This window comes from Leopardus geoffroyi, chromosome A3, assembly GCF_018350155.1.
Source record: "Leopardus geoffroyi isolate Oge1 chromosome A3, O.geoffroyi_Oge1_pat1.0, whole genome shotgun sequence".
NCBI classification, from domain to species: domain Eukaryota; kingdom Metazoa; phylum Chordata; class Mammalia; order Carnivora; family Felidae; genus Leopardus; species Leopardus geoffroyi.
Window position 1 is genome coordinate 115803205 of NC_059336.1, and position 25514 is coordinate 115828718.

The 25514-nt window shown below is 38.4% G+C and overlaps 1 protein-coding gene across 6 annotated transcripts in view; it reads right to left on the minus strand.

The window, feature by feature from the left end:
- Positions 1-25514, minus strand: part of LCLAT1 (lysocardiolipin acyltransferase 1) — a 185314-nt gene that overhangs the window by 132527 nt on the left and 27273 nt on the right. The window contains exon 1 of one of the 6 annotated variants that reach the window (XM_045447263.1): positions 21080-21102. The exons of 4 other annotated variants lie outside the window; for them this stretch is intronic. Coding sequence is in view for 1 of the 2 variants with exons in the window: in XM_045447258.1 (XP_045303214.1) it covers positions 3200-3315 (116 nt within the window). In the remaining variant the exon portion in view is untranslated. Of the gene's footprint in view, positions 1-3199; positions 3812-21079; positions 21103-25514 lie in introns of those variants that run through there. One more of the 6 variants, XM_045447258.1, reaches the window with a different exon arrangement.

Genomic DNA, 25514 nt, shown 5'->3' on the forward strand with positions numbered 1-25514 from the left:
TTCTTACACTAAGGGACTAGAGAGGTGCCATTAATAATATACCACTGAGTTTGATAAAGTTAGCCACTAATGAAAAGCATAAAATGGGCATTTCATAACATTAAAACACTGGCCCAATGTTCTTCATATGTAAAAGATGCTGACATTCTGATATCAGTAACTTTTCTAATATAAATTACTGGTATTCACTAGAAGGTATAAAATACCACTGTCTCAGGGTGGCACCTAACAAGTGTTTTGACTGGGCAAGGAATAAAATGTTTTTCTGTATCATATTACAGTTCTTCAACACATCACAGACTGATCACATTATTTCTAACATTACATTAACATCGTTAATAAAAGACTTTTTACAAATCAATATAAACTGAATGAAAACACTACCATATTCTCAAAAAAGTCAACTATCATTCATAGCAATTTTTTCTTTTAATAGATACAAGCAAAATAAAAACAAAAACAAATGTTTCCTTTCTACAATTTATTCTTCACACAGCAAAGGGAAGTTTACCCGTAGATGGCTCATGGAATGTATTCAAGGCTTCATAAACCCCTAAAATTGTAAGCTAATTTATGTGTGTTTTTCTTCAGAGAGGATCCCTAATTTGTATCACAGGGATTTGTAATTCAAAGAAAGTTAAGACACTACTGGTTTAGAGACAACTGAATAGCAGCCTGAAATGGTCTTCTGTTGCAAAGGAATTCTGGAGACATTCTTAAGTCTCAAGAAACTATACTGTGTAATTTTCATTTATGAAATACATTTATCAAGTATCTGAGCAATGAGGTGAAACCAAAGATAAATCATATAATGACATTATTCTAGAAAAAACTTAGTTGGGAAGTCAAAAAGCCCACAAAGTATTATAAGCAAAGGCAGAAATATTACATATCATAATACTATTTTATGTATATTTATTTATATTAGGCTTTGTTTTAAAAATATTTGAGATACCTTTATTACTTAATACCTTATAATATGAATGGAATCAAGTAATCTTGATTCAAGGTATTTCAGACTGAATTTCATTAACACTGCTGTTACTCATACATTGTGGAATTCTGGGTGAATACTACAAATGTATAAAACATTTTTTTCTAACTTCTGAAAGACATGACTGAGATTTGGGTCATGTATAAAAGTCTACTTTGTACAAATAACAACAGGGTTAATATCTGGAACATCTGTTTTGCTATTAAAACATTACTCTGTGACCTTTTTTTCCCTAGACTTGCAAAAATCAAAATAAATAACAGATGGAGAATGACCCTGGAGCTCTCTCCATGTATTTTAATGTGTTTCATGTAGCATGTTCTTGCCATTAATAAAAACACAGGTGTAGAAATTAATACGAATGCCAATACAAATATTTGATAACAGAAGCTCATGACGCCTTAAGAATAGCAATTAATAGTTATAGAATTTTTAAATTTATTTATAGAACTTACAAAGCTAACTCCTGAACAAGGAGGTAGTTTTCAGGACAGTATAATGTATAAAATATTATGAAAAACATCTCTGAAAACTCAATTTAAAAACCACATCACCTATCATGGAAAGTCAAGAGTTGTGACAGGCTGTGGAGATCATTCAGTCCACTGGTTTGCAAACTCTTTCATTCAAAAATCTCACCAGAAAGGCTCATATGTAAAACACAAGCAGAGCAGCTGTGATTCAGACCTGTTTCCACTCTCAGACCCGACTCCTCACCGTCACTGACCTCTTTGCTCTAAAGGATGTTAAAGAATACCATTTGGAACCAGTGGCCCAAGCAAAAAAAAACCCTTCTTACCAGAGATGAGGCAACAGAGATCCAGATTCACTTTTCCTTAGTGCTAAGAGAACTCTCCATCTAGACTACCTTAGTGGTTTTGTTCCTCTTTGAAAGACCTTCACATTAAGTCAGTCACAAACTCACAAAATCTTTTAGACCAAAGGGGTCTTCAAGCAAGCCAGGACTTCTCTCTCACTCTCCGTTGGGTCTCTCCTCTATTCCACGCTGCCTTTTTTTTTTTTTTTTTTCAGAGATGTTCAAAGACACAGGAAAGAGATAAATACTCTATCAAGTGTTTTACAATATTTACAATATAATTTACAGTAAAATACTCCAACATCTCAAAACTCTAAAAAGTAGGTAAAAATACACCCATTTTACAATTGAAGAAAGCTCAGAAACATTCAAACATGTTCAAACTATTTAACTGGCAGGGAGCAGAGCTAGGATTTAAACCCATATCCATTTAACTCTACAGCCTGTGCTCTTTCCAATAAACCACTTTACATTTAAAAGCCAGACTATAAAAGAAGGGGGAAATCCATAGTCCAGGCAGAGAGAAACACCCATATAATCTCCAAAATCGAATCAAGGTAATAAGTATCTACTAACATGAGCACCCTAAGTTAGCAGCACTGAAATTGGGTTGTGAAGAATATGGCTGACAAGACTTTAAGAAAGAAGAGAAACAAAATAAGCATAAGACCAGCAAAGCAAAGCCAGATTTAAATTAATGAGGCATAGCTGCTGAATGCAAGGAAAGATTCATGAACACATATTGAGGAAATCAACAATAAGAAATGGAATTGTTGCACTTAAGCAAAAGCATGGAGTCCAAAAAAGAAAAAAAAAAAATTACAGTCAGAAGGCTGCCAGAAAAGAGTAAGTTATCCTCTACTTAAAACAAAAATACTCACAGAAGAGTAATATGCCTTTCATATGCTTAACAAAACTCTACAAAACTATTAGTTCTTTTTTTTTTAATTTTTTTTAATGTTTTATTTATTTTTGAGACAGAGCATGAGCAGGGGAGGGGCAGAGAGAGAGGGAGACACAGAATCAGAAGCAAACTCCAGGCTCTGAGCCATCAGCACAGAGCCCGACGCGGGGCTTGAACTCAAACCACGAGATCATGACCTGAGCCAAAGTCACACGCTCAACCAACTGAGCCACCCAGGCGCCCCAAACTATTAGTTCTTAATGCAACAAGTCCAACACTAAAACAAAATCTGTTTTTCCTCTATAACATAATTACCCTTGATTACCTGGAATCTTGATGAAAAAAGAACTCAATGTAAGGGCTGAAGTCAAAAGTATCAAAGTTAAGTTGCTATAGAATTCCACATCAATGATAATCATCAGAAGCAACATTCTAGAAGTTTCAGGGGACACTGCTCCCTCAAGAGATTAAATGACACACGTACAAAGGAACTTGAACTGGCTGGTGCTGGGATAGCTTCCTGTTGTGTTCTGCCACAGGCGCCTCTGGAAACACCAGATTATCAGAGAGGGCTGAGCCTGGAGAATAAAGACAACACATCTTTCTGAGTGTTAATTTGACTCTGTTTTGGAAATACCACTTTACCTGCAGCACAAGCACGTAGGGTAGACTACAAAATTCTCATGGAACCTACAATCCAGCAGGGGAATCAACAGCGAAATAAGTAAACGGTGATGTTGCAATAAAGGTCAGGAAATCTTTGGTTTTGGCCTTTTGTTTGTGTGTTTACTAGGGGATGAGCAAGTGGAGACAGGAACTGGAGACAGCACATATATGACACTCCAGGTCTCTCGGGCAGGTGGGTTCAAGGAACTGAAATAAGATTCAGATTAGAGTATTTATTATGATAATATACTAACTACGGAGTATTAAAAAAGGACCATATATTCTCTTTATAATATTGGAGGAGGAGGATGCGAGGCTTTCAGTTAGCATGAATCCACTGCATTTGCTATCCAGTTTACCACTTTCCTTCATGCTCTTTCATTTGGCCTTTGTGACAACCTGTGAGAAAGAAAAGGTAGGAATTTTACAGATGAAAAAATGGGTTTGTGCCCAAAGTCATAAAGCCAGAAAACGGGAGCTCTGGCAGGATCTCTGAACCTACAGGATGTCCTCTGGTTATTACACATACATCCATATGTCTACTACCTCCACGATGTCCAGAAGAAAGACCCTAAGAGACTGTGCCAGGGGCAGGGCCAGAGGTTAAACGTTCACTGTGCTGTCACTCCACCACAGAACTCCCCTTAGCCAATAGATGAATTCAGAAAGAGTAACTTCAATGTATCTATGTAGCTCTACAGCAAGCAACAAGTCAAGAATAACATGCAGTTAACTCCCTCATTCAAAAATGAAAAATGTTTTCACATAAATTTTTAGAAAGACCATGAAGCTGTTTTTACGTCCTGTACCACTGGACTCATTCTCCTCCTAGAAGCAATGAATAAAACAAGAGCGGCAGAGCAACTCACAAGACCTGGGATTCCCGTGCAAGCTCTACTAGCAATCACACTAGTGTCATCCTGCAGAGGTGACACCAAGCCCTGTCCAACGCTTTCCTCTGCCCTTTCACCCCACCCCTCGTCTGCTTTACCAAAGATAAGAGAAGACTGCGTCTGGATCATGGTTCAGGGGGCAGTACATGTGCTTAACAGCATCTTAGAAATTTGGGGGGCTGTTTTTTGTGGGGTTTTGTGGTTTTGTCTTATGGCATGATCATATTTCATATTTTAAATTATTTTCCTTTTATTTTTCCTTTATATTACAGTTAGGGAATTGTATTAATCTCTTTCAATTATGTGAGTAAAACAATTTTTTGTTAACTATTAATTTTATTTCAAGACACTAAAGAGAGTATTACAAAATACTTACTATGAAAAAGGGGCTTTGGGTTAGATAGAATCAAGAATTGACTAGAAGATCTCAAAGGTTCTTTCCAGTTCTATAATTTACTGATCCTACTAATATTTTGAACACTAATAATGAGACAAAGAACAGTGATAAAGACAGTGTACATGAGGATTTGTGAGCAAGAACAAAAACTTCTAAATCTGCTTCTGCACTTGATTAAACAATTAAATTTGTAGAAAAGCAATTATATCCTACTGCCTAGGATGTTGTATACCAGAATACTGTGTAGTTCACTGTTAAGAAAAAGATTAAAATGTCCCCCCAAATCACTATTACATTAGGGCTTAGAAATACAAGTTCAGAAGGAAGCCCTGGGGTTAGCAAAGAGTCAGGCCATACATCTCTATCATCAACTTAAAAAAATCACATTTTATGAAATGGGCATAATGTGAAATGAACCCTAAAATATTATGATAAAGTTAAACAGATATGGGTACTCCTCCCTCCAAGCCAAAACAGAGAAACTGATGACACATTTCTAAAAAACTTATCAGAGGATTCTTTGACAATCAACCTTGCCACTCCAAAAGCTCTAGATATCAAGAGAACATGATATTTCTTTACTAAGCTATTCTAAAAGTTACTGTAAACTATATTACTTACAAAATATATTCTTAAAAAAGAACTGATAGGAAACCTACTATGGGCCAGGCCGCGTGCACGTGCGCGTGCACACACACGCACATGCAAGCACATGTGCGCACACGTGTATTTATATTTATGGATTTATGTTTATGTAATATCACATTTGATTATTGTAACAACTCTTCAAGGTAGATATTATTGTTCACTTTTTCTCTGAGGAACATGAGGTTAAAAGACGTTAATTAATAGAAATTTCCTGGGGCGCCTGGGTGGCTCAGTCGGTTGGTTAAGCATCTGACTTCAGTCCAGGTCATGATCCTGTGCTTTGTGGGTTCAAGCCCCGCGTCAGGCTCTGTGCTGACAGCTCGGAGCCTGGAGCCTGCTTCGGATTCTGTGTCTCCCTCTCTCTCTGCCCCTCCCCTGCTTGCACTCTGTCTCCATGTCTCCCCAAAATAAATAAACATTAAAAAAATTAAAAAAAAAAAAAAAAAAGAAATTTCCAGTAATCAGGAAGATATGGAACAAAAGCCCTTCAAGACTTTAAAGAAATAGCACAAGGGAGTTTTTTGGAGAGATGGAGGTCACACAAATCTATGCATACATTAACACCCATATAAGTACACCAAAAGAAAAAAAGTCTACTTAAAAAAAAAGCTTAACTGCATTTCCTTAACTGCATGATACAGAAAATGGCTGACATAGAATATTTCTCCTGAACTGCATTTCCTTTCTGGTTTTTTTTTTTTTTAAGTTTTTATTCAAATTCCAGTCAGTTAACATACAGTGTAATCTTAGCTTCAGGTGTACAATGTAGTGATTCAACATTTGCATACAACACCTAGTGCTCATCACAGCAAGTGCCCTCCTTAATCCCCACCACCTATTTTACCCATCCCCCTACCCACCTCCCCCCTGGTAACCATCAGTTCGTTCTCTATAGTTAAGACTCCACTTCTTGGTTTGCCTCTCTCTTTTTTCCTTTGTTCATTTGTTTTGTTTCTTAAATTACCATACAATTTCATTCATATGTGGAATTTAAGATGCATTTCCTTTCAATGCCACAGTCACAGTATGCTTTAGGTTCATAAAATAACAGCGTAGAAACACCTTAGTCCTTTGATAGTTCAGGTTTTTACGAAGATTCTAATTAAACAACTTCTCTTGATATATCAACATTTTAAAAATTTAGGTTATTACAACAAATATTAAGTCATATTTTACAAAAGTAAATGCCTTCCAAATTTCTTTGAGTTCTGCTGCATGAAAGTCTATGTTTAAGCTAAGTATATACATAAGAAGTTTATACATTAGAGTCTAAGTTTAAGCTAAGTATATACATAAGAAGTATATACATTAGAAGTTGCTAGTCACAACCATTTCAAAATCAGGAAGAAGGCAGAGAAAATTTACTGAGTATATATATGTCCAATATGTCCAAACATTACCGCTTTTTCTTTAAAGCATCTTATCTCACTGAACAATTTCCTCACCCCTGGGAGACAGAGATCTTCCCAATTTTACAAAGAAAGAACATGGAGTTTAGCAGGTTAAACAATGCAGCCCATAGTTGCCAAGATAAGCCAGAACTTTAAGAGCAAATTTTAGTGTGACTATAAATAAGTGTACAAATTCATTGCATGTGGAAATTTATAAATGAAATTAACTGTCAGTGCAAAATACTGATTTGTCATCTATAGAAACAGACAACTATCAAGTATTTGCTAAGTGATACAAAATTCTTCCAACCAGGAAGTCTGAGATGATGCTAACAAGCCAATTTCATATGCTGGATTTGCCTAGTAACCAAGAAAGCAAGCTCTTCATTAGTTTTTTGTACCAACAACTAAAAACATCTATCTTGTTAAATCAAGAATGTAACTTATTAGAGTTGTCTATGACATAAGCAGTAACTCAAGGATAAAGTATCACAAAGCCAAAGCTTTTTGTCTCCCCTCAACTCTGAACTTCTTAAGAAATCCAAATTCCTGGGGCGCCTGGGTGGCTCAGTTGGTTAAGGCATCCAACTCTTGATTTCAGCTCAGGTCATGATCTCAAGGTTCATGGGATCAAGCCCTGTTTTGGGCTGTGTGCTGATTGCACGGAGTCTGCTTAGGATTCTCATTCTCTCTCTCTCTGTTACTTTAATGAACTGCATTTCTTTTTTTCATGTGTGTCTCATTTCTACAGGACAGACATGTGACATCTATTCTTGTATCATCCACAGCATCTCATACCTAGCTGATAACCAGAAAATATATATTTTTTAAATTTTAGGTTACAAACTAATCTAGGATGATTCTTAAATATACTTATGTGATATACATGATATAAATATCTAATGTAGGTTTAACCTAGACAGAGTATTACAGTTTCCTCTTGAGAATAAAAACTTTTAAATGTGTTATCTTTCTTAAGGGTAACATCTAAATGATAGCTTCTAAGCAAGCAAAGAAACCCAAATTCCTGTATTGCCTTTTGATACGACACATTTAAATTATTAAAAGCTTTTTTTTTTTTCATTTGGCCATATACACTTCTCCCTGAAAGTCCAAGCAGATCTTTTACAATATACAAAATTTATGGAGCACTACGACAAATGCAATTAACAGGCTAAAATTAAGGCATAAACAACCACCCCTGCAAGTGGGAAATGTAAACAAAAATTATTCGCTCTTAGGCAGTTAAAAATAAATCCACAAAATGTAAATGCAAGCCAACACTAAGGCCACCTGCTAAGCTTAAAAAACAAAAATCCAGTGCACGCATTACCACACTAAATCATAAGATTCAAAAATATAGCAAATCATAAGGTCATACAGTTTAAAGAGGCAATACAGGTTTCTCTCCCATACCTGCAAGTGGTAATTTCCTACGAAACCTTTCATAAGCCGAACGGCATAAAGCGAAGAAGCAATTACCATTACTTCATTATGAAAAAACCTGAGCATTCCCAGGGCCAAAACATAACCTCTCTTAGGCTTTCTGATACCTCAGGACACATCTTGCTAACAGATGGACAAAATAAACCGAGAAAAAGCACAGATGCTCACACAGTTCAAAGCTACGGCGGCTTGATACCAAGATGCTGAGTGTGTGGCTCCCAGGATAGGAGCTTGGTGGCGCCACTCTCGCTGCTTGGGCGTGCATGCTGCCTCTTTAAGGGCTTGCTGCCAGACAAATGCTGAATGCTAATTTTGCTTTTGACTTCTTTTGATGAGCAAAAACTGGTACTAATATAAGTCTTTCATAAAAGGGATACAATGTGAACTTTCGAAAAGCAGGGGATACCTGTATACCACAGTCTCTGAAGTCAAACTATACAGACTCACAGTAACTCATTATTCACTGTACTGCGTGGCCTTAAGCGAGTAGCTCACTGCGTCCGGATCAGTAACAACAGTCACTGTGCCTGGAAGTATCTACCTGCCTGGCAGCGTTAGTATCAGTACTGAGTTAACATATACAAAGCGCTTAGAAGAGTACCTGGTATATTTAAGTGTTCAATAGATACACTACTTTGTTACCCATGGTACAAATACACCTATTCTTTCAGTTAGTTTACTTTATCAAACATGTTCAAGTTATTATAACAAATATATATTATTCATCCATGGCTAAGTGGGAGACAATATACTGACCACTTCGGTTTACTAGATATGAACCACCACTCCTGTCTATGTCTCCAAATTAGTTTCCTATCCACAGTAACTACAACTTCTTTCTCTCATTGAAGACTCTCTACAATAATACTGTCCAACACAAAAATAATGTGAGCCACGTATGTAGTTTGAAATCCTCTAGTAGACACACTTAAAAAGCAAAAAAAAAATTGGGGCACCTGGGTGGCTCAGTCAGTTAAGCATCCAACTCTGGATTTCAGCTCAGGTCATGATCTCATAGTCCTGGGAGGCAGCCCCACATTGGGCTCCGCAATGGTCATGGAGCCTGCTTAAGATCCATCCTCTTTCTCTCTCTCTCTCTCTCTCTCTCTCTCTCTCTCTCTCTTTCTCTTTCTCTCTCTCCCCCCCTCCCTCTCATGCTCTCTCTCAAAAAAAGCAAAATAGACAAAATTAATTTTAATAGATTTAACCCAATATACATAAATTATCATTTCAGTGTGATCTAAAATAAATAAGATACTTTACATTCATTTTTTTCATACTAAGTTTTGAAATCTGCTATGTATATTAAACCCTCCAGCACATCTCAATTCACACTCTGACACGTTACAAGTGGTCAATGTCATGTGTTGAGTGCACAGTACAGCTTGGCATACTTCAGCCCACAGGAACGTATGAAACACACTGATGACTACAAGGTAAGATCAAACCTATAACGAAATTTTCATGCTGTATTAAAATAAATCTGTCGAAAGGAATTAGGTATTATAACTTGTGAAGTCACAATCTTAAGACTTGTCCAACAGGAAGCACTTCAAAGACCTTGTTTCTTGAAACTCTTTATTTTACAGATGAAGAAACCCAGAGAAGTGAAGAAACTTGATATCATCAGTAGGGGCTCCCTGGAAAATCTTTTTGAGCCCCAGGCCTCCGACAATGAAACTTTACACCTCTTCTACATCAGGCTTGCCTCTTAATTAACCAAAGCATGTAGTCAGACAAGCTGTGGGTTTGAATCCCAGCTCTGCCACTTAATAATTGTGAAACTTCCAACCTGTTACTTCCGCAATTATAAAAATAGAGGTAACAGCAGTACCCACAGGTCAAAGGGATGTTGTTCAAAATCAGGTGAGCTACAACATGTAAAGCACTTGCAGCAGGGAGGTACACAGCACATACTTAGTAAATACTGGCTGTTACTGTTGTTATTAAAAGCTGATGGATGGTAGCCAGATTAAGATGCATCTGTATGAATTTAGTTAGATACAAATGCTTCATCTGAAAGGTAAGAGTGTGCCAGCTTTTTGCAATGTTTTAAAAGGAACAGTGGGCTTCCTGTACACAAGCAGCCAGAGCCTCAACTGGCTCTCTCCAGACCAGGCTGACACTACAGGGCACTCCTTGACCCCTGTCTTACAAAGCCCTGCAGGGCAGAATCGCCCTTTCTTCCTCGATCAGAGGACACAGAGCTGGCTCCTTCCCCGCTGCATGCCGCCTGCCCTGCATGATAAGAAGCTGTGAAGGGCCGCTGCTCCCTGCGGCAGACACCCTTCCCTTCCCTCCTCACGGGGCCAGGGGAGTGAGAGACGCAACATTTCGTGTGTTTTCTGTCATTTTACTTACACTTGTGGGTCGTAATCTCTGCATAAAATCCATCCACCGGGGGAAGGGGGGCAGAAGGTCCTGCTCATCAAAGCTACCATTTACCAAATCTACCTCTGAAATAATACAAAATTTGTCTATGGTCAGACTAAGCCACATGCCAAGGTCACAAAGTGAGTTAGTGGCAGCACCAGGTCTAGAACTGCAATGCAGGTCAAGTGCTCTCAACTTGACAAGGAAGTGATTTGAAAGCTTGTCAGTACAAGGGAAAACTGCTCCTAAAGCAGAGTACAGACTGAGAAAAATGATTGGAAATTTAATAAAATACAATTTTTGAGTCAATAATTTCAAACATAATCCATAACAGAATCTGAAGAATCTCCATAGGGTCAACAAGAAGCTGTTTTATGAGCATTATTTGTCAATTCCTGATAGAAATATAGTCACGGTACCCGAGAGAGACATCAAGGACAGAATTAAGGATTGGTAAGTATAGATACAAGCTTTGCACTGACTGTAGCTCTAGAACTCTAAACTTTTTAGCTCTAAGATCCTATGTATTTAGGAGGGATCTGAGTCCATGCTGCCTAGGCGAGTGGGATCCAGGTGAAATTGTGATACAAAGAAACAATAAACTAAAGATTATTTCTAGAGGAAAAAATAAAATAAAAGATAGTCTCTACGAGCCAGGATCTGAAGAAGCCAAGATCCAGGGAGACAGCCTAAGACAGGCTGTTCTGAATATAAACCATTTAAAGCAAACAGAAAGCAGGCATGATTCTAAAGGCAAAGCTCTCAGGTAACTGCCCTGCAAAGTCAGCATGGTCTCAATCCCAAATTGGTCATTACTGAGCACGAAGCCAACACTACCTTTTCCTCAAGTTATAAACGGAAAATAATCAACTGTTACTTTAGCAGCAAACCATTAAGAGTTCATATACATGGCAGATTTTAGGGTTGGAGTTTTTAAAAAGTTATGGCCAAAGTACTCTGATACGAATTTATTAACATTCATTATGATTACTGTGCTTTGCACAGTATCTGGGTCTGACTAGAACATGATCCGTGTGATTTACTGTAGTAACTACAACTCTACAACCAAACATTGCTAAAGAGAGCAGTGAGGAGAAGGGTTTTCTCCCAGGTTGATGCTGAAGACCTCGAAAGCTCTGATGTTTTCTTTCTAACCATTTTACTGAGATGTAGTTCACATACCCTAGAAGTCATGCACAGAAAGCGTGCGTCTCGGTGGGTTTCAGTGTGCTCACAGAGCATGCCATATCACCATGGTCAGTTCTGGAACATTTTCATCACACTCACCCCGGGCTGAAGAGCACTTGTGGTCTCTTCTACTCACTCACTCTGTTTCCAGTTAGCCACATGTTTCTACTCACCTGGTTCAGGTCTTAGCCCAAAGGTCACTTTCCCAGAAAGGCCTTCCAGGACACCCACGTTAAAACCCTAACACCAAGCCCACAGAGCAGCACACACTCAGAGCAAGCATCCTCTCACCTGCTGCCCCTACCCTCAACCCCCCCAACTTTATTTTTCTCCAGATACTGACCACATTTAGCATTCCAAACGTTTACTTGTTTATTGTCTGTAAACTCCAAGGAGGTGACAATTTTGTCTTACTGCTATACCCCCAGGGCCTAGAACATGACCCTGTTGTAAAAGTTCAGTGACTGTAGAGGGAAAGGGGGAGGGAGAGGAAAGCAAAGGAAGCAGCTTCACCACTACAAATTTCATGAGCTTGTAAGGTCTTTGTTCTAATTTATTCTTACGGGTTCTCTGTACATTTTTCTCCTTTAAAATTAAAGTCTAACCAGAGAAAGTGAAAATAAATGAAGTTAACTAAACTTAACACCACTGCAGATGTCAATATCTATGCTACATCTAAAGATTTGTTCCCTGAGGCACCTGGGTGGCTCAGTCAGTTAAGCGTCCAACCTCGGCTCAGGTCATGATCTCGCGGTTTGAGTTCAAACCCCACGTCGGGCTCTGTGCTGACAGCTCAGAGCCTGGAGCCCACTTCAGATTCTGTGTCTCCCTCTCTCTCTGACTCCCCCTCCCTCTCTCAAAAATAAATAAACATTTAAAAAAGTAATAGTAAAGATTTGTTCCCAAGTTTTCATTCCTCAAGGTCTTTACTGAATGCCTAAACAGTGTACCATGGAGAACACAAAAGAAATATAAGATAGTCATGGTCTTCCAAAAGCCTATAGTCCGTGTGAGCTAGCCGTGCACAAATTAAATATATGCTGCCTTTGTTTTTCATTTTTTTAAAAAGTATGTGAACAGCATATACATAATAAACACCACAGAATTTGGGGAGAAAAAAACAATAATCTGTATGAACTGAAATAGTCAGAAACTGCTTCCTAGGGAAAGTGGTGTTCTTAGAGTCAGGGAAACTGAGGTAACCATCGAACCAAACGTGCAATGGCTTCACACACTAGTTTAGTTCTTGCATGTGTAGTGGTAGCAAGGTGGGGAGGAAGGTTCTGGTTGGTGGACAACTCTCTCCCACACAGTCAGTCAGTGATCCAGGTGGCTTCCGTGTGGCTCCACATTCCCCTAATTCCACATTATGGTACACATCCAGCCAGTAGAAGAGGAAACTGCACCAAGAACTGCCACACATCATTTCTACTCACGTTCTAGAGGCTACAACTCAGTCACACGGGAGACAAGAGCCAGCTCCAGGCTCAGGAAGAGAAGAACAAATTCTGGTGGAGAGCCAAGAGTCTCTGCCACGAGGAGGATTTGAAATGAACCAGGAAGGGTAAGTGGCATGAAACTGGAAACAAAGGAACCACACGAACAAAAACAAGCAAGTGAAAATAAGGCAACAGTAGACCAGAAGAGTAAGAGGACAAAGCTGGCTATATTCTGAAGAACAGTGACAGAGACGGCGTTGGTCAGATCAATGGCTCCCAAATGTAAACTGAAGACACATCCCAACACATGTCAAAGTTTCTACTGGTCTACAATGAAGTGAGATAAATAAGTACAAGTCGATAACCTATTAACAATGCTAAATTAATTACAACATGTTTATAATTCAGTTTTCTGTGACTTACATAAAATGTGGTATCAGAATTTTGTGGCTTAATTTTTATATTAAAAAATGTTTTAAACATGGCAGTGAAGGCTATCAACAGTTCTTTCTAAGACAATGTCCTTTCCTGACTAAAACAAATTCAGTCTCTGCCTTGTAGGCAATGGGGATTTACTTGCACTATCCAGTTTATTACATAATCATAATGCTTAATTACATAATCATAATGCTTAATATCTTCTAACAAACATGTATAGCTTTGCAAATTAGGAAACACTGATTACTCCTAAATAGTCCTAAGAATTTAAATGTAAAAAACAGGAGTTACCTGAGAGTGGGCAGAAAGCCTTACATATATAAATTGAACTCAAAAAACATGCCTCAAAGATTGAAAAGAAAAAATAGTTGACTCTATATAAACATAAAACATATATGACAAATATTAAACTCAAAAAAAGGGAGCTCAACAAAACAGTAAATTGACAAACTGAAAAATAATCTACTATGGAATTAACTCAAAATTTCCTTTTCTAAAATAACCATTTTTAATCTAAACATTATGTAATATACTATTATTCTAATTATTTATCTTAGCTTACAGGGGGAAATGTTAGTTACCATTAAAAACAGCAATGAAGAGGGGCTCCTGGGTGGCTCAGTCGGTTAAGCGTCTGACTTCGGCTCAGGTCATGATCTCACAGTTTGTGAGTTTGAGCCCCGCATCAGGCTCTGTGCTGACAGCTCAAAGCCTGGAGCCTGCTTTGGATTCTGTGCCCCCCCCCCCCCATCTCTCTGCCCCTACCACACTCATGCTCTGTCTCTCTCTGTTTCTCAATAATAAATAAATGTTAAAAAAAAATTTTTTTTAAACAGTAATAAAGAATGTCTTTGTTAGAGACATTCAAATGTCATCATTCAACTAGGAGATAAAAATAAGAATTTTACTTGGAACAAAGGAGTGTGAAACACTAAAGAAAGTGAACACTGAGAACTACTTACGACCAATGGAAATATGTGCTTATTCAAGACAGAAAGCCAATTCTGAGCCTCTATTAAACCAAACTTCTACAAAAATCACTCTTTCTACTTTTTCCCCTGTATACCACTAATGCAAAGTTTGAAAAGGATAACACTGCACAGCATGCCTCCTTAAAGATAGGAAAACCTGGCAGAGGAAAGATAAGAGGTGCAAATTCCATTTACTGGAAACCCAGTGCATGCCTCAGGAAGTTCCCAACGGTTGTGCAAATGTTAGCCCTGCATCTTTCTAGTCAGCTTAGATCAGCTAAGGGGTGACCAAACTAGATGAAATCAATCATGCAAAGAAAACATCTGCTGATAATTTCTAAAGTGAGTGCTTTCCAATAGTCATATTATTTCTTATCACAATGCTTTCCATGGAAAATATTCAAGTATTCATTGGAGAAAGATCAGCCTAAGTAGAATTATTATCAAAAAATACTTCTGGGGCGCCTGGGTGGCTCAGTCGGTTGAGCATCCGACTTCGGCTCAGGTCATGATCTCAGTTTGTGGGTTCGAGCCCGGCATCAGGCTCTGTGCCGACAGCTTGCTCAGAGCCTGCAGCCTGCTTCAGATTCTGTGTCTCCTTCTCTCTCTCTGCCCCTCCCCTGCTCATGCTCTGTCTCTGTCTCTCAAAGATAAATATATGTTAAAAAAAAAAATTTTTTTTTTTTTTTTTAAATACTTCTACCAGGCCGCCTAGGTGGCTCAGTCAGTTAAGCATCTGACTCTTGATTTCAGCTCAAGGTCATGATCTCACAGTTCGTGAGTTCCAGCCCTGCATTGGAATCCAGGCAGGTGCGTGGAGCCTAATTTGGATTTTCTCTTCCACTCCCCTACCCCACCTCTCTCTCTCTCTCAAAATATAAATAAATAAATAAACAAATTAAATAAACAAACAAACTTCTACCACACGGCAGTCTGTTAGTTTGGATAATTTAATTAGTCAGGTTCTAAAATACTTCCTGCTTAACTGAGACATTACTTTTTAAAAATTTAACACATACACACGATTTCTATGGCAAAATATCTGAAAAATTATGTCTGTAAATAAATTTCGGTTTGCTAAAATTTAATTTACCACACATTTATTTTTAACTTTTTTTTTAATATTTATTTATTATTGAGAGACAGGGACAGAGCGCAAGCATGGGAGGGGCAGAGAGAGAAGGAGACACAGAATCCGAAGCAGGCTCCAGGCTCTGAGGCATCAGCACGGAGCCCGACGCAGGGCTTGAACCCACAGACAGCAAGATCATGACCTGAGCAGAAGTCGGACACTTAACCCACTGAGCCACCCAGGCGCCCCTAATTTACCACACATTTAGCAAAATGAAATAGTATTTGATAAATAGTTCAATTTAAATCTTTAAAAATGTAATCACTTTTTAAAAATATCTGGCAGGGGTGCCTAGGTGGCTCAGTGTTTTGAGCACCTGACTCTTGATTTTGGCTCAGGTCATGATCTCATGGTTTGTGGTATCAAGCACCTTGTTGGGCTGCCAGCCAGAAGCATGGAGCCTGCGTGGGATTCTCTCGTTCTCTCTCTGCCCCTCCCCTGCTCAAGCTTGCTCTCTCTCAAAATAAATATATTTTTTTAAGAGTCTGGCAAATATGTTACTAAATCATACACACTTAGGCAAACATTCACATACTGGAACATGCTCGTCATACCAGTTTTAGTTATATTAAAATTTGATGGCTAAGATTTAGTAAATTTATGGATAAGCTTTAGCATTCCCCTAAGCTTGTGGACAAAGAAACAGAAACTACATCTGCACTGGGGATTCTATACTGCACAACACAGCTCTTGCCCATAATACTCTTCTAGTGCTACTATCTTAAAATTACAATTTAAAAAATACTGGTTAATAGTAAAGCTAAGAGGGGCACCTAGGTGACTCAGTGAGTTAAGAATCTGACTTCGGCTCAGGTCATGATCTTGTGGTTCATGAGTTCAAGCCCCGCGCAGGCTCTGTACTGACAGCTCATAGCCTGGAGCCTGCTTTGGATTCTGTGTCTCCCTCTCCCCCTGCCCCTCCCCCAGTCTCTCACACACTCTCTCTCTCAGAAAATAAATAAACATTAAAATTTTTTTTTAAATAGTAAAGCTAAGAGTTATAAGACACTGAGAAAACACTAAAAATTTAAACTAGGAGTCTCAAATCTAGGGCCACAGAGTACAATGAAAGCCTATAAAGTAAATCAACTTAAAAAAAAAAAAAAAACATGAAAAATCATTATTTCCAAATGAGACCTATAAGATTCAAAAAAACAGACGTGGGGGTGCCTGGGTGGCTCAGTCGGTTAAGCATCCAACTTTGGCTCAGGTCATGATCTCGTGGTTTGTGAGTTCGAGCCCTGTGCCGGGCTCTGAGTCTGGAGCCTGCTTCAGATTCTGTCTCTGTCTCTCTGCCCCTCCCCTGCTCATGCTCTCTCTCTCCAATATAAAGTAAAACATAAAAAAAAAAATTTACAAAAAGACAGACTTGGGAGGTTACAATACTCACTCCAACAACACTACGCTTAAAATATCTTTCAAACTCCTTTTTGAGAAATTCCTATAAAACCTTTAGCACGTTCTAGTGATCATCCTCAATGAATGGCAACAAATCTTCAAACCTGGAAAGCCGTTTTGAGGTTTTCGAGCAATTTAGGAGTCACATCCTGCTATAGAGAATATGATGAATCATCAAGAAACATAATACATGGTTGATTGAAAATGAGATGTAAACATAAGGCAATGACAATTTTCTTGTGAGACAACCCTGCAAGGGTAAATCCTCCCAAAATGCTCTGAGTACATTTCTCACCTAGATGTCAATGGAAGTCAATTTCACAGTTAAACATCATTTAGTCCAACTCTCTCATTTTACCACTAAGAAAACAAAGTGTCTAAAGGTGAAAGAAACTGCCCCAAACCTCACTATTTAGAGCCAAACTAGGGACTTAAAGTGAGGTCTAATTCCTAGTTCGATATTCTTTCCCATACACCACACTGCCTGTTGTCTTCAAGGTTGCGAAAAGAAAAGCAGAATTGCCTTTAAAATCCATTAAGGGTTTAATTAAAGAGCATCTGGGTGGCTCAGTTGGTTAAGAATCCAACTCGGTTTCGGCTCAGGTTATGATCTCAGTTTGTGGGTTCAAGCCCCATGTCAGACTCTGTGTTGCTGGTGTGGAGACTGCTTGGGATTCTCTCTGCCCCTCCCGCATGTGCACATGTGCACACTGTCTCTTGCTGGCTGTAACAGTTTTCAAACTTTCCTTGTTTTTGATTACCTAGAAAGTAAAAAAACTAAGATCCCAGACGGGTCTTATTCCAGAAGATGCTTCTTAACAACTCTCCTGAACAATCTCCTATAATCCAAACTGCCTGTCCTTAGAATTTAAGGAAGTCTGTGTGTTGGTCAGTGCAGTGGGCCTGAATTGACAGACCAATCACATTTGGAAAGTAAGATCCTACAATAATTTTTTTCTAGATAACTGCATTAATGCATGGTACAATGAAAAGAATTTATGAATGAGCTGTCATGGTATGTAAGACCAAGTGACTGCAAAATGTAAGTAATATTCCCAGTGACAGGACCAAGCAGGCAACATGATTGCTTCTTTTTAAGTGGCCATACTAGCTTTCCACACTATTATGGAAAAACAGAGGATTTTTTAAATATTCAAAAAATTTCTACTTGCTTTCATTTAATGGAAGGAGTGCTTATAAAATATTATTAAATTTCTTACATACATTTTAGGATTAAGTTGTAGCCAGTGCTAATTATAACATGTCTGGGAAAAAATTTAACCTACATGGATTAAAATTCTATTTATAAAGGAAAAGTCCAAACCGCAGAAACAGTGCTTAGTTTAGAACAAGAACATGTACATAACTGGCAAATGCAATCCCTGTTTAGATGTCTCTCCTACTGAAACACTGTAATTACAAAAAACCAAAATGAATTTCTAAGTGTTTCAAGATGAAATAGTCCTTGCATAATTCCCAAGGCTTATAATTACTTTCCTGAAAAGGTAAATACTCCAAGTTTTAATTTAATAGAATACTAACTCTAGAAGTTAACACAGATTGAACATTTAACTCTACAGTGGAAGCCACCTATGAAATTCAGAAGCTCTTAAAATCATTTTATTTCATTTCATTTCATTTTTCAGAGAGAGCACACGAGTTGGGGAGAGGGGCAGAAGGAGAGAGAGAATCTCATTCCACTTAACGTGGAACCAACACAGGGCTAGATCCCATGACCCTAGGATCAGGGCCTGAGCTGAAATCAAAAGTCGGAGGCTCAACTGACTGAGCCACCCAGCTGCCCCTGAAATTCAGAAGCTTTTAAATGAACAATCGAATGGTAACCAAAGGAAAAGTACTGGGAGGCTAAAGGCCAATGCTAACCTCCTACAGCCACTTAAGGGAGTGGGGTAGGGTGAGGGTGGGGGAAGCACCCCCACCCCCAAGTTTGCTGAATGGATTTTTAAGATTCCTCATACACGTCAAGGAAAATGCATCACAGTGCATGATCCCTCACTTCCCATTTCCTCTTCAGTCAACTACAGTCCAGCTTTCAGCCTCTACCTTTCCACTTAAACTACTTCAGGAAAAAAGTCCACTTTCTTTTTTTAATTTTTAATGTTTATTTACTTTTGAAAGAGAAACAGAGCGTGAGCAGGGGAAGGGCAGAGAGAGAGGGAGACACAGAATCTGAAGCAGACTCCAGGCTCCGAGCTGTCAGCACAGAGCCTGACGCAGGGCTTGAATTCACAGAGCACGAGATCATGATCTGAGCCCAAGCTGGATGCCCAACGGACTGAGCCCCCCAGGCGCCCCACAAAAGCCCACTTGTCACGCTGCCAAACCCATTGGCCACTTCTTTGTCCTCGCTCTACTCCACCTCTCAGCATTCCACATGAATGGCCACCTCCTCCTTGAAATGCTAGCCTCTGCTGGCTGTTGTGACACCATTCTCCTGGTCTGCCTCTGACCTCGCTGGCTCCTCTCTCCTGGTCCCCTTGGTTGGCTCCTCCTCTCCTCTATGGGACCTCTAAATGCTGGGGCTTCCTACCACTGGGACACTGGTCATCTTCTCTCCATCCTCTTTCCCCTCCCTCCTTCCTCTCCATTATCCCCGTGCTGACCTTTCTGAAAGGTATTTCCAACCCAACCTTCTCCTCTTGAGCTCCAGGCTCTCAGATTCAGCTGGTTACCTGACACCTGGGTGTTTAAAAGTTCTGTCAAACTGAACACATCCAGAATAAATATATTATTCCTGTCCCTTCCTCTCTGTCCACTCAGCAATCATTTTTCTCCATCTCTGTAAATGGCATCAGCATCTACCCCAATTCTCTACCAAGAAACCCAGGACTTACCTTTCATTCTTTCCTTTCCCTCACACTCCCAAAATCCAATAAAATCAGCAAGTGTTCTGTCAACTTTATCTCCAAATATACATCCTAAATCTAACATTTTGCATCAATTGCCACTGCCACCACCTTAACCCAGGCCATCATCATCTTTTGCTTGAACTATTACTGACTTCCTCTCTTTCAGTCTTGGCCAAACCATATCCCCACCTACAGCCAGTCCTTTCTCTGTATTGTGGCAAAATAAAACAAAACAAAACAAAACAAAAACAAACAAACAAAAATGGGAACCTGATTATTATTTCCCTGTTTAAGACCCTTTAATGGTTTTCCACTGAGCCTAGAATAAAAATCAAATTTTTACCCAAAATCTACAAGTCTTACCTAGGTTGGCTCCCACCCTCACCTTTCCAAGTATATCACCTCTCATTCCCTTTCGCCCACATTCCAAGGGCTCTCTCCCAGCTGGTTCTCTCACAGGCTACTTCCTGCCTTGGGGCTTTGTACAAACTGATCACAATGCCTAAAATGGTCTTTTCAGACTTTGGCTTAACTACCTTCCTTTCTTCTTTTTAGGTGTCAACTTGGTGTTGTCCCCTTAAAGAAGCTGTCACTAAGGCTGACCTAGTTAGTAGTAGTTAGTAGTTAGCAGTTAGTAGTTAGTAGTAGTGAGAGCACTACTTTTTCTCCTGCCTCAATCCTGATCGCATCTTTTATGACTCTCATTACAACTTGTGGTTACTTTGTTCATTCATCTGTTTTCCTGTTTTAGGCCTGAAACTCCCTCCAGAATTTTAGTTTTACAGTTTTATGGTTGTGAGAACCGTACTGATACTGCTCACGATTATAGCCTCAGCATAAAACCCAGCACACTCAGAAAGAGCTCAATTACTACTTGCTGAATGGCTTAGTATAAAAAATGGGGAAGATCAGATGAACTGCGACTGCCATTTTATGTTTTTTCAGGAATCCAAAAGCGGGTATAAATAAATATGGTTGAGTTGATCACAATGTCTTTCAATTCTTGGTCCTTTTATTGTTTTTGAATTTATACGGAGTCCTTTCTATTTAAAAGTTATAACCATACAAGAAATACAAGTAATACAAAAGAATAACAGAAAAAATGTCATCTTACATTCAGAGAGTATTTCCTAGTCTCCAACATGTGTTCCAATGTTTACTTCAACTGAAATACAGAAAGCAGGTATTATTTCCACCTTATAGAATCATTAAGACTCAGGGAAGTCAATGAATTGCCTAAAATAATTTTAGTGTCACAGCTGAGGTTTTGAACCTTGTTCAAACCTTGTTTCTTTTACTTTTTTTTTTTTTTTTTGTATTCTGTTTTAGTGCACAGTTTCAGCCTTTTTTAAACTGAAGCACACAGTAAAGCACAGTGACGGGCACAACTCCTATGAGTATACAGTTTGATGACTTTTTACAAAGTATACCCAGATCAAGACACAAATTACTGCAACCCAGAAGCCTCCTTCATGCATGCTCCCTCCCAATCATTAACTACCCCCAATCTAACTGTAACCACTATTTGACTCCTAGGACTATAGTTAGTGCTGTTTTTTAACTTTACTGAAATGAAATCAACAAGTATATACTCTTCTGTATCTGGTTACCTCAAAGTTATATGTGCAAAATTCATCCATATTAATACCTGTGGGAATGGCCCATTCTTTTCCATTGCTGTATAGTATTTAACTGTAAATATATACCAAAATTTATCTATTCTGTTAGATGTTAGAATGTTTTCCAGGTTTTAGCTATTATGAATAATGCTGCTAATGAATGCTCTTATTTTGTAGATGAAGAAGCTAAGGCCCAGAAGAGGAAAATGACTTAGTCAAAGAAACACAGCAATTGGGCAATCCAACTGGATCTCAGAAGGCCTGATTTCCCCTTTACTATGTGACATGATCAGCACTCAGAAGTCCATTTAAATCTTAAAAGGTATTTTTTAATGCTTACATAATACAAAACCAAGTCTTAAGTTACAAACACTATGCCAAATATTACTGTAGTATCTGGTTACCAAAGCTACTTCAATAAAAACTTTTTAAATAAATGTAATCTTCTCTAACTTGTGGCATTCGATGAGATTATGAGGTTTGGGGTAGAAGTCATTTATTTTTATACGTATCATTATTCCAGAGAGGTTTATTTAATTTACGGTCAAATAAAATTTTGGTTCCCAGATTAGAAATGTCTCAAATTAGTAATTCTGACAAAATATGGACAGAGACAACAGTCCCAAATTATGAACAGGTAGCATTCCAAAACTTTGCTTTTAAATCAGTGGTTTGGAATTCAGAATGCACTTTCTCATAGAAATTATATAATACACAGTAACCACGTTTTCAGATCAGCCTGAAAAAGCCAACTTTACTTAAACATACCTAAAAATAGCACTAATAACAACACAGTCTTTAACTACTATGAACAAACACCTAACTTCAAATAATAATTTATAAAACTCTATCTTAATACCCCCCATCTCATGTTAACTCCTATCTCCCTGTCTTTTCTTCAAAATGCCTCTGTGACCAGCTTATGCCTATTTTTTAATCCCTCACCAATACTCTTCACTTTATGTTCCCAGATCCTGGGCCACAGAATTCAGACCACAACTTATCCCATAATTTCTACCCCTTATGCAAGCCCTTGAGATTTTCAATGCTATAAAAAATTCTGGGAGGAGAAAGACAAAGAGAAATGAGGTAGGGGCAGGGGATCACAAAATCTCAAGAAACCCTAAAAAGTAGGTCTGTTTTCACCAGAAAGCACAATCACATGGAATTTTTCTAAGTTCCTACATTCACTGAAATGTTCTTCACTGCAGCCCCATTCAGTCCTTCTGGACTTTTTAAAATCCTGGGGTGGGCAATTCCGAGCAACTCCCCTTCCATTAGGAAAGCTACCTATCCCATTCCTTCTCACATTCTCTCTCATTTCTCACTCTAAATGGAAAGATAAAGGGGCATGTTGATAACATCTAGTCCTTAGGTCACACGGAACTAAAGGAGAGATGGTGCTTCGGGAGTATTCAGGCCATTAAGGTCACACTAATCTACAACATATTATATACAAGTTAGGAACCGCATACAAAAGTTTTGGAGCAAAGAAATAGTTTCAGAATGGATAACAAAGTTTCCAGAAATGAGAAAAATCTACCTTTATATCACAACATAACATTCCGTTTCTTGTGGCTCACCTTTTCTTTCCAATAATTATAGTGAAGATGTATCCTACATTGTCTCCGTACAACTAACACTGAACCTAGTATACCACAAATAGGTAGAATTCAGGGTAACAAAAAAACCAGATCCCAACTTGATGAAATTAATTTACCAACAAATGGAGAAGTCAATTTCTACTAAGTCTGGGTGAGGATAAGTCTGGGTGAGGAAAACCAAAGGACAAGAGCTATATTAGCCTTGAAATCCAATGAAGATGATGATAAGTGGCCAAAAGAAACGTTAAAAGTCAAAAACGTCCTCAAAGAATTGTTAAGCACAAGAATGAGCACGGGAGTCTCTAAGCTTTAAATAATGGATGTTTTACAGGAGGTAAACTAGGAAGGAAAGACTGTATCATTCTGTCAAATAAGTCTTTAAGTATGTAATGGGCCAATAACCTTAAATGGACTAAAAAAGTTAGGTGCAAACTATAAAACTACCATTTCTGTGACTGAAGGGAACAAGAAACCACACATATGAAGTGTGGCAATGTAAAGATAATGTATCCAAAAGTAATCCAAGGTAGCTTGTTACAGACAACTAAATACCTCATCAGAGAGCTGCCAACCTATAAACAATAACAGTGTACCTTTACCTACCCACTATTTAATATAAGCTGGTCCTTCCTGCTTTCACCACTTACTGTATGACTTTAGGCAAATTATTTAACCTCGCTGGGTCTCAATTTCTACATTGGTAAAATAGCACTAAAAATGCTACCTACCTCATGATTATTGTGAAGCTTAAATGACACAGGGTAGATTCTGAGTAGCTCCAGGGACAGAGTAAATATGCAGCAAAGGTTAGCGACTATTGTTTTCTTCAAACTGGTATATTAAAAAGTTACTTGAAGTCACTTCACTAACACTACTTTTTTTTTTTTTTTTTTTAATTTTTTTTTTCAACGTTTATTTATTTTGGGGACAGAGAGAGACAGAGCATGAACGGGGGAGGGGCAGAGAGAGAGCGAGACACAGAATCGGAAACAGGCTCCAGGCTCTGAGCCATCAGCCCAGAGCCCGACGCGGGGCTCGAACTCACGGACCGCGAGATCGTGACCTGGCTGAAGTCGGACACTTAACCGACTGCGCCACCCAGGCGCCCCTAACACTACTTTTGAAAACTTCACAACCCTCAGGACAGCGCTAACACTATGTGGATGTTCAGTATTTATTGACTGAAGACTAATAACTCATACGGAATCTAGAACCTTGAAGTTGAAGTAGATTTTAGAAGTATCTGGAACAATTTCACTTACTTCAACAATAAGAGTCATGGGAAATTATCAAATATTTGCTTAAATATTTCCAGAGACAGAAACTTGCTATACCAACAAGGCATACAGAACAATTCTAATTACCAGAATGTTCCTTTTGAAGTTCTCACTGTCCTAATTACTCTCATAAATTTCCTATCTGAACGGATGAATTCACTAGAGGGCAATATTAGGCAATATTAGGAGAAATCATCTATCAGAAAAAAATCATTCAACATTTATTCTGGCTGAGAGAAATACTGCACCCAGTTGTATAATACAAGTATGTTAATGTTTAAATTATTCATTTAAATATACACTAACATACATGTTCAGAAAGATTCAAAGAAAGGTTATAAAATCATTAATACTTAAATGTCCCTGGGAATAAAGTAAGTAATTCAGATTATCATAAAGCATGGGCTTTTTCCAATCCCACAACAAGGCCTTCCAACAATTCTAAGCAATTTTAATAATTACATGTTTATAAAAGAAAAGCATACAAAACCAGATTACATTTATTACTGCTCCTTGCAGCCATACTCCGAGTAACCACAGCTTTCCATGAAAGGACCTAGTGCCCAAAAGAAAATTATCAACTTCTTTAAGAAAATCCAAATCTGGACCTGTGTATAACCAATTATTTAAATGATCTAAAACCAAATTATTTTGAAATGCCCACATTCATTAACAAAGTGATGGTACAACTCTAAAGGTTCAGTTAGCTCCAAGACGGTCCCAAGAGGAAGAACTGCCCTCAAATACCCTCTGACTCCCACTCATCATAATTCACAACATATGTTCACAGTGATACATGGAAAGAAAAAACAAGGAAAAAGAGGAATTGTTTACAGCACACCCTTCCACCTCATCGCATTCCCACTGTATGTGAAATTTCACAGCTCACATGCAGATTCCATCCCATCAGGTAGAGGGCTCCACAGAATCCCCTCACCCACAAGCCACTTGTGTCTCCACTTGCAATCCATTTCAGCATTCCTTTACTTCAGACCAATTTGCAGGGCTTTTGATTTTTTTCCCTCTGAATCAGTTATACCATTTGCCTG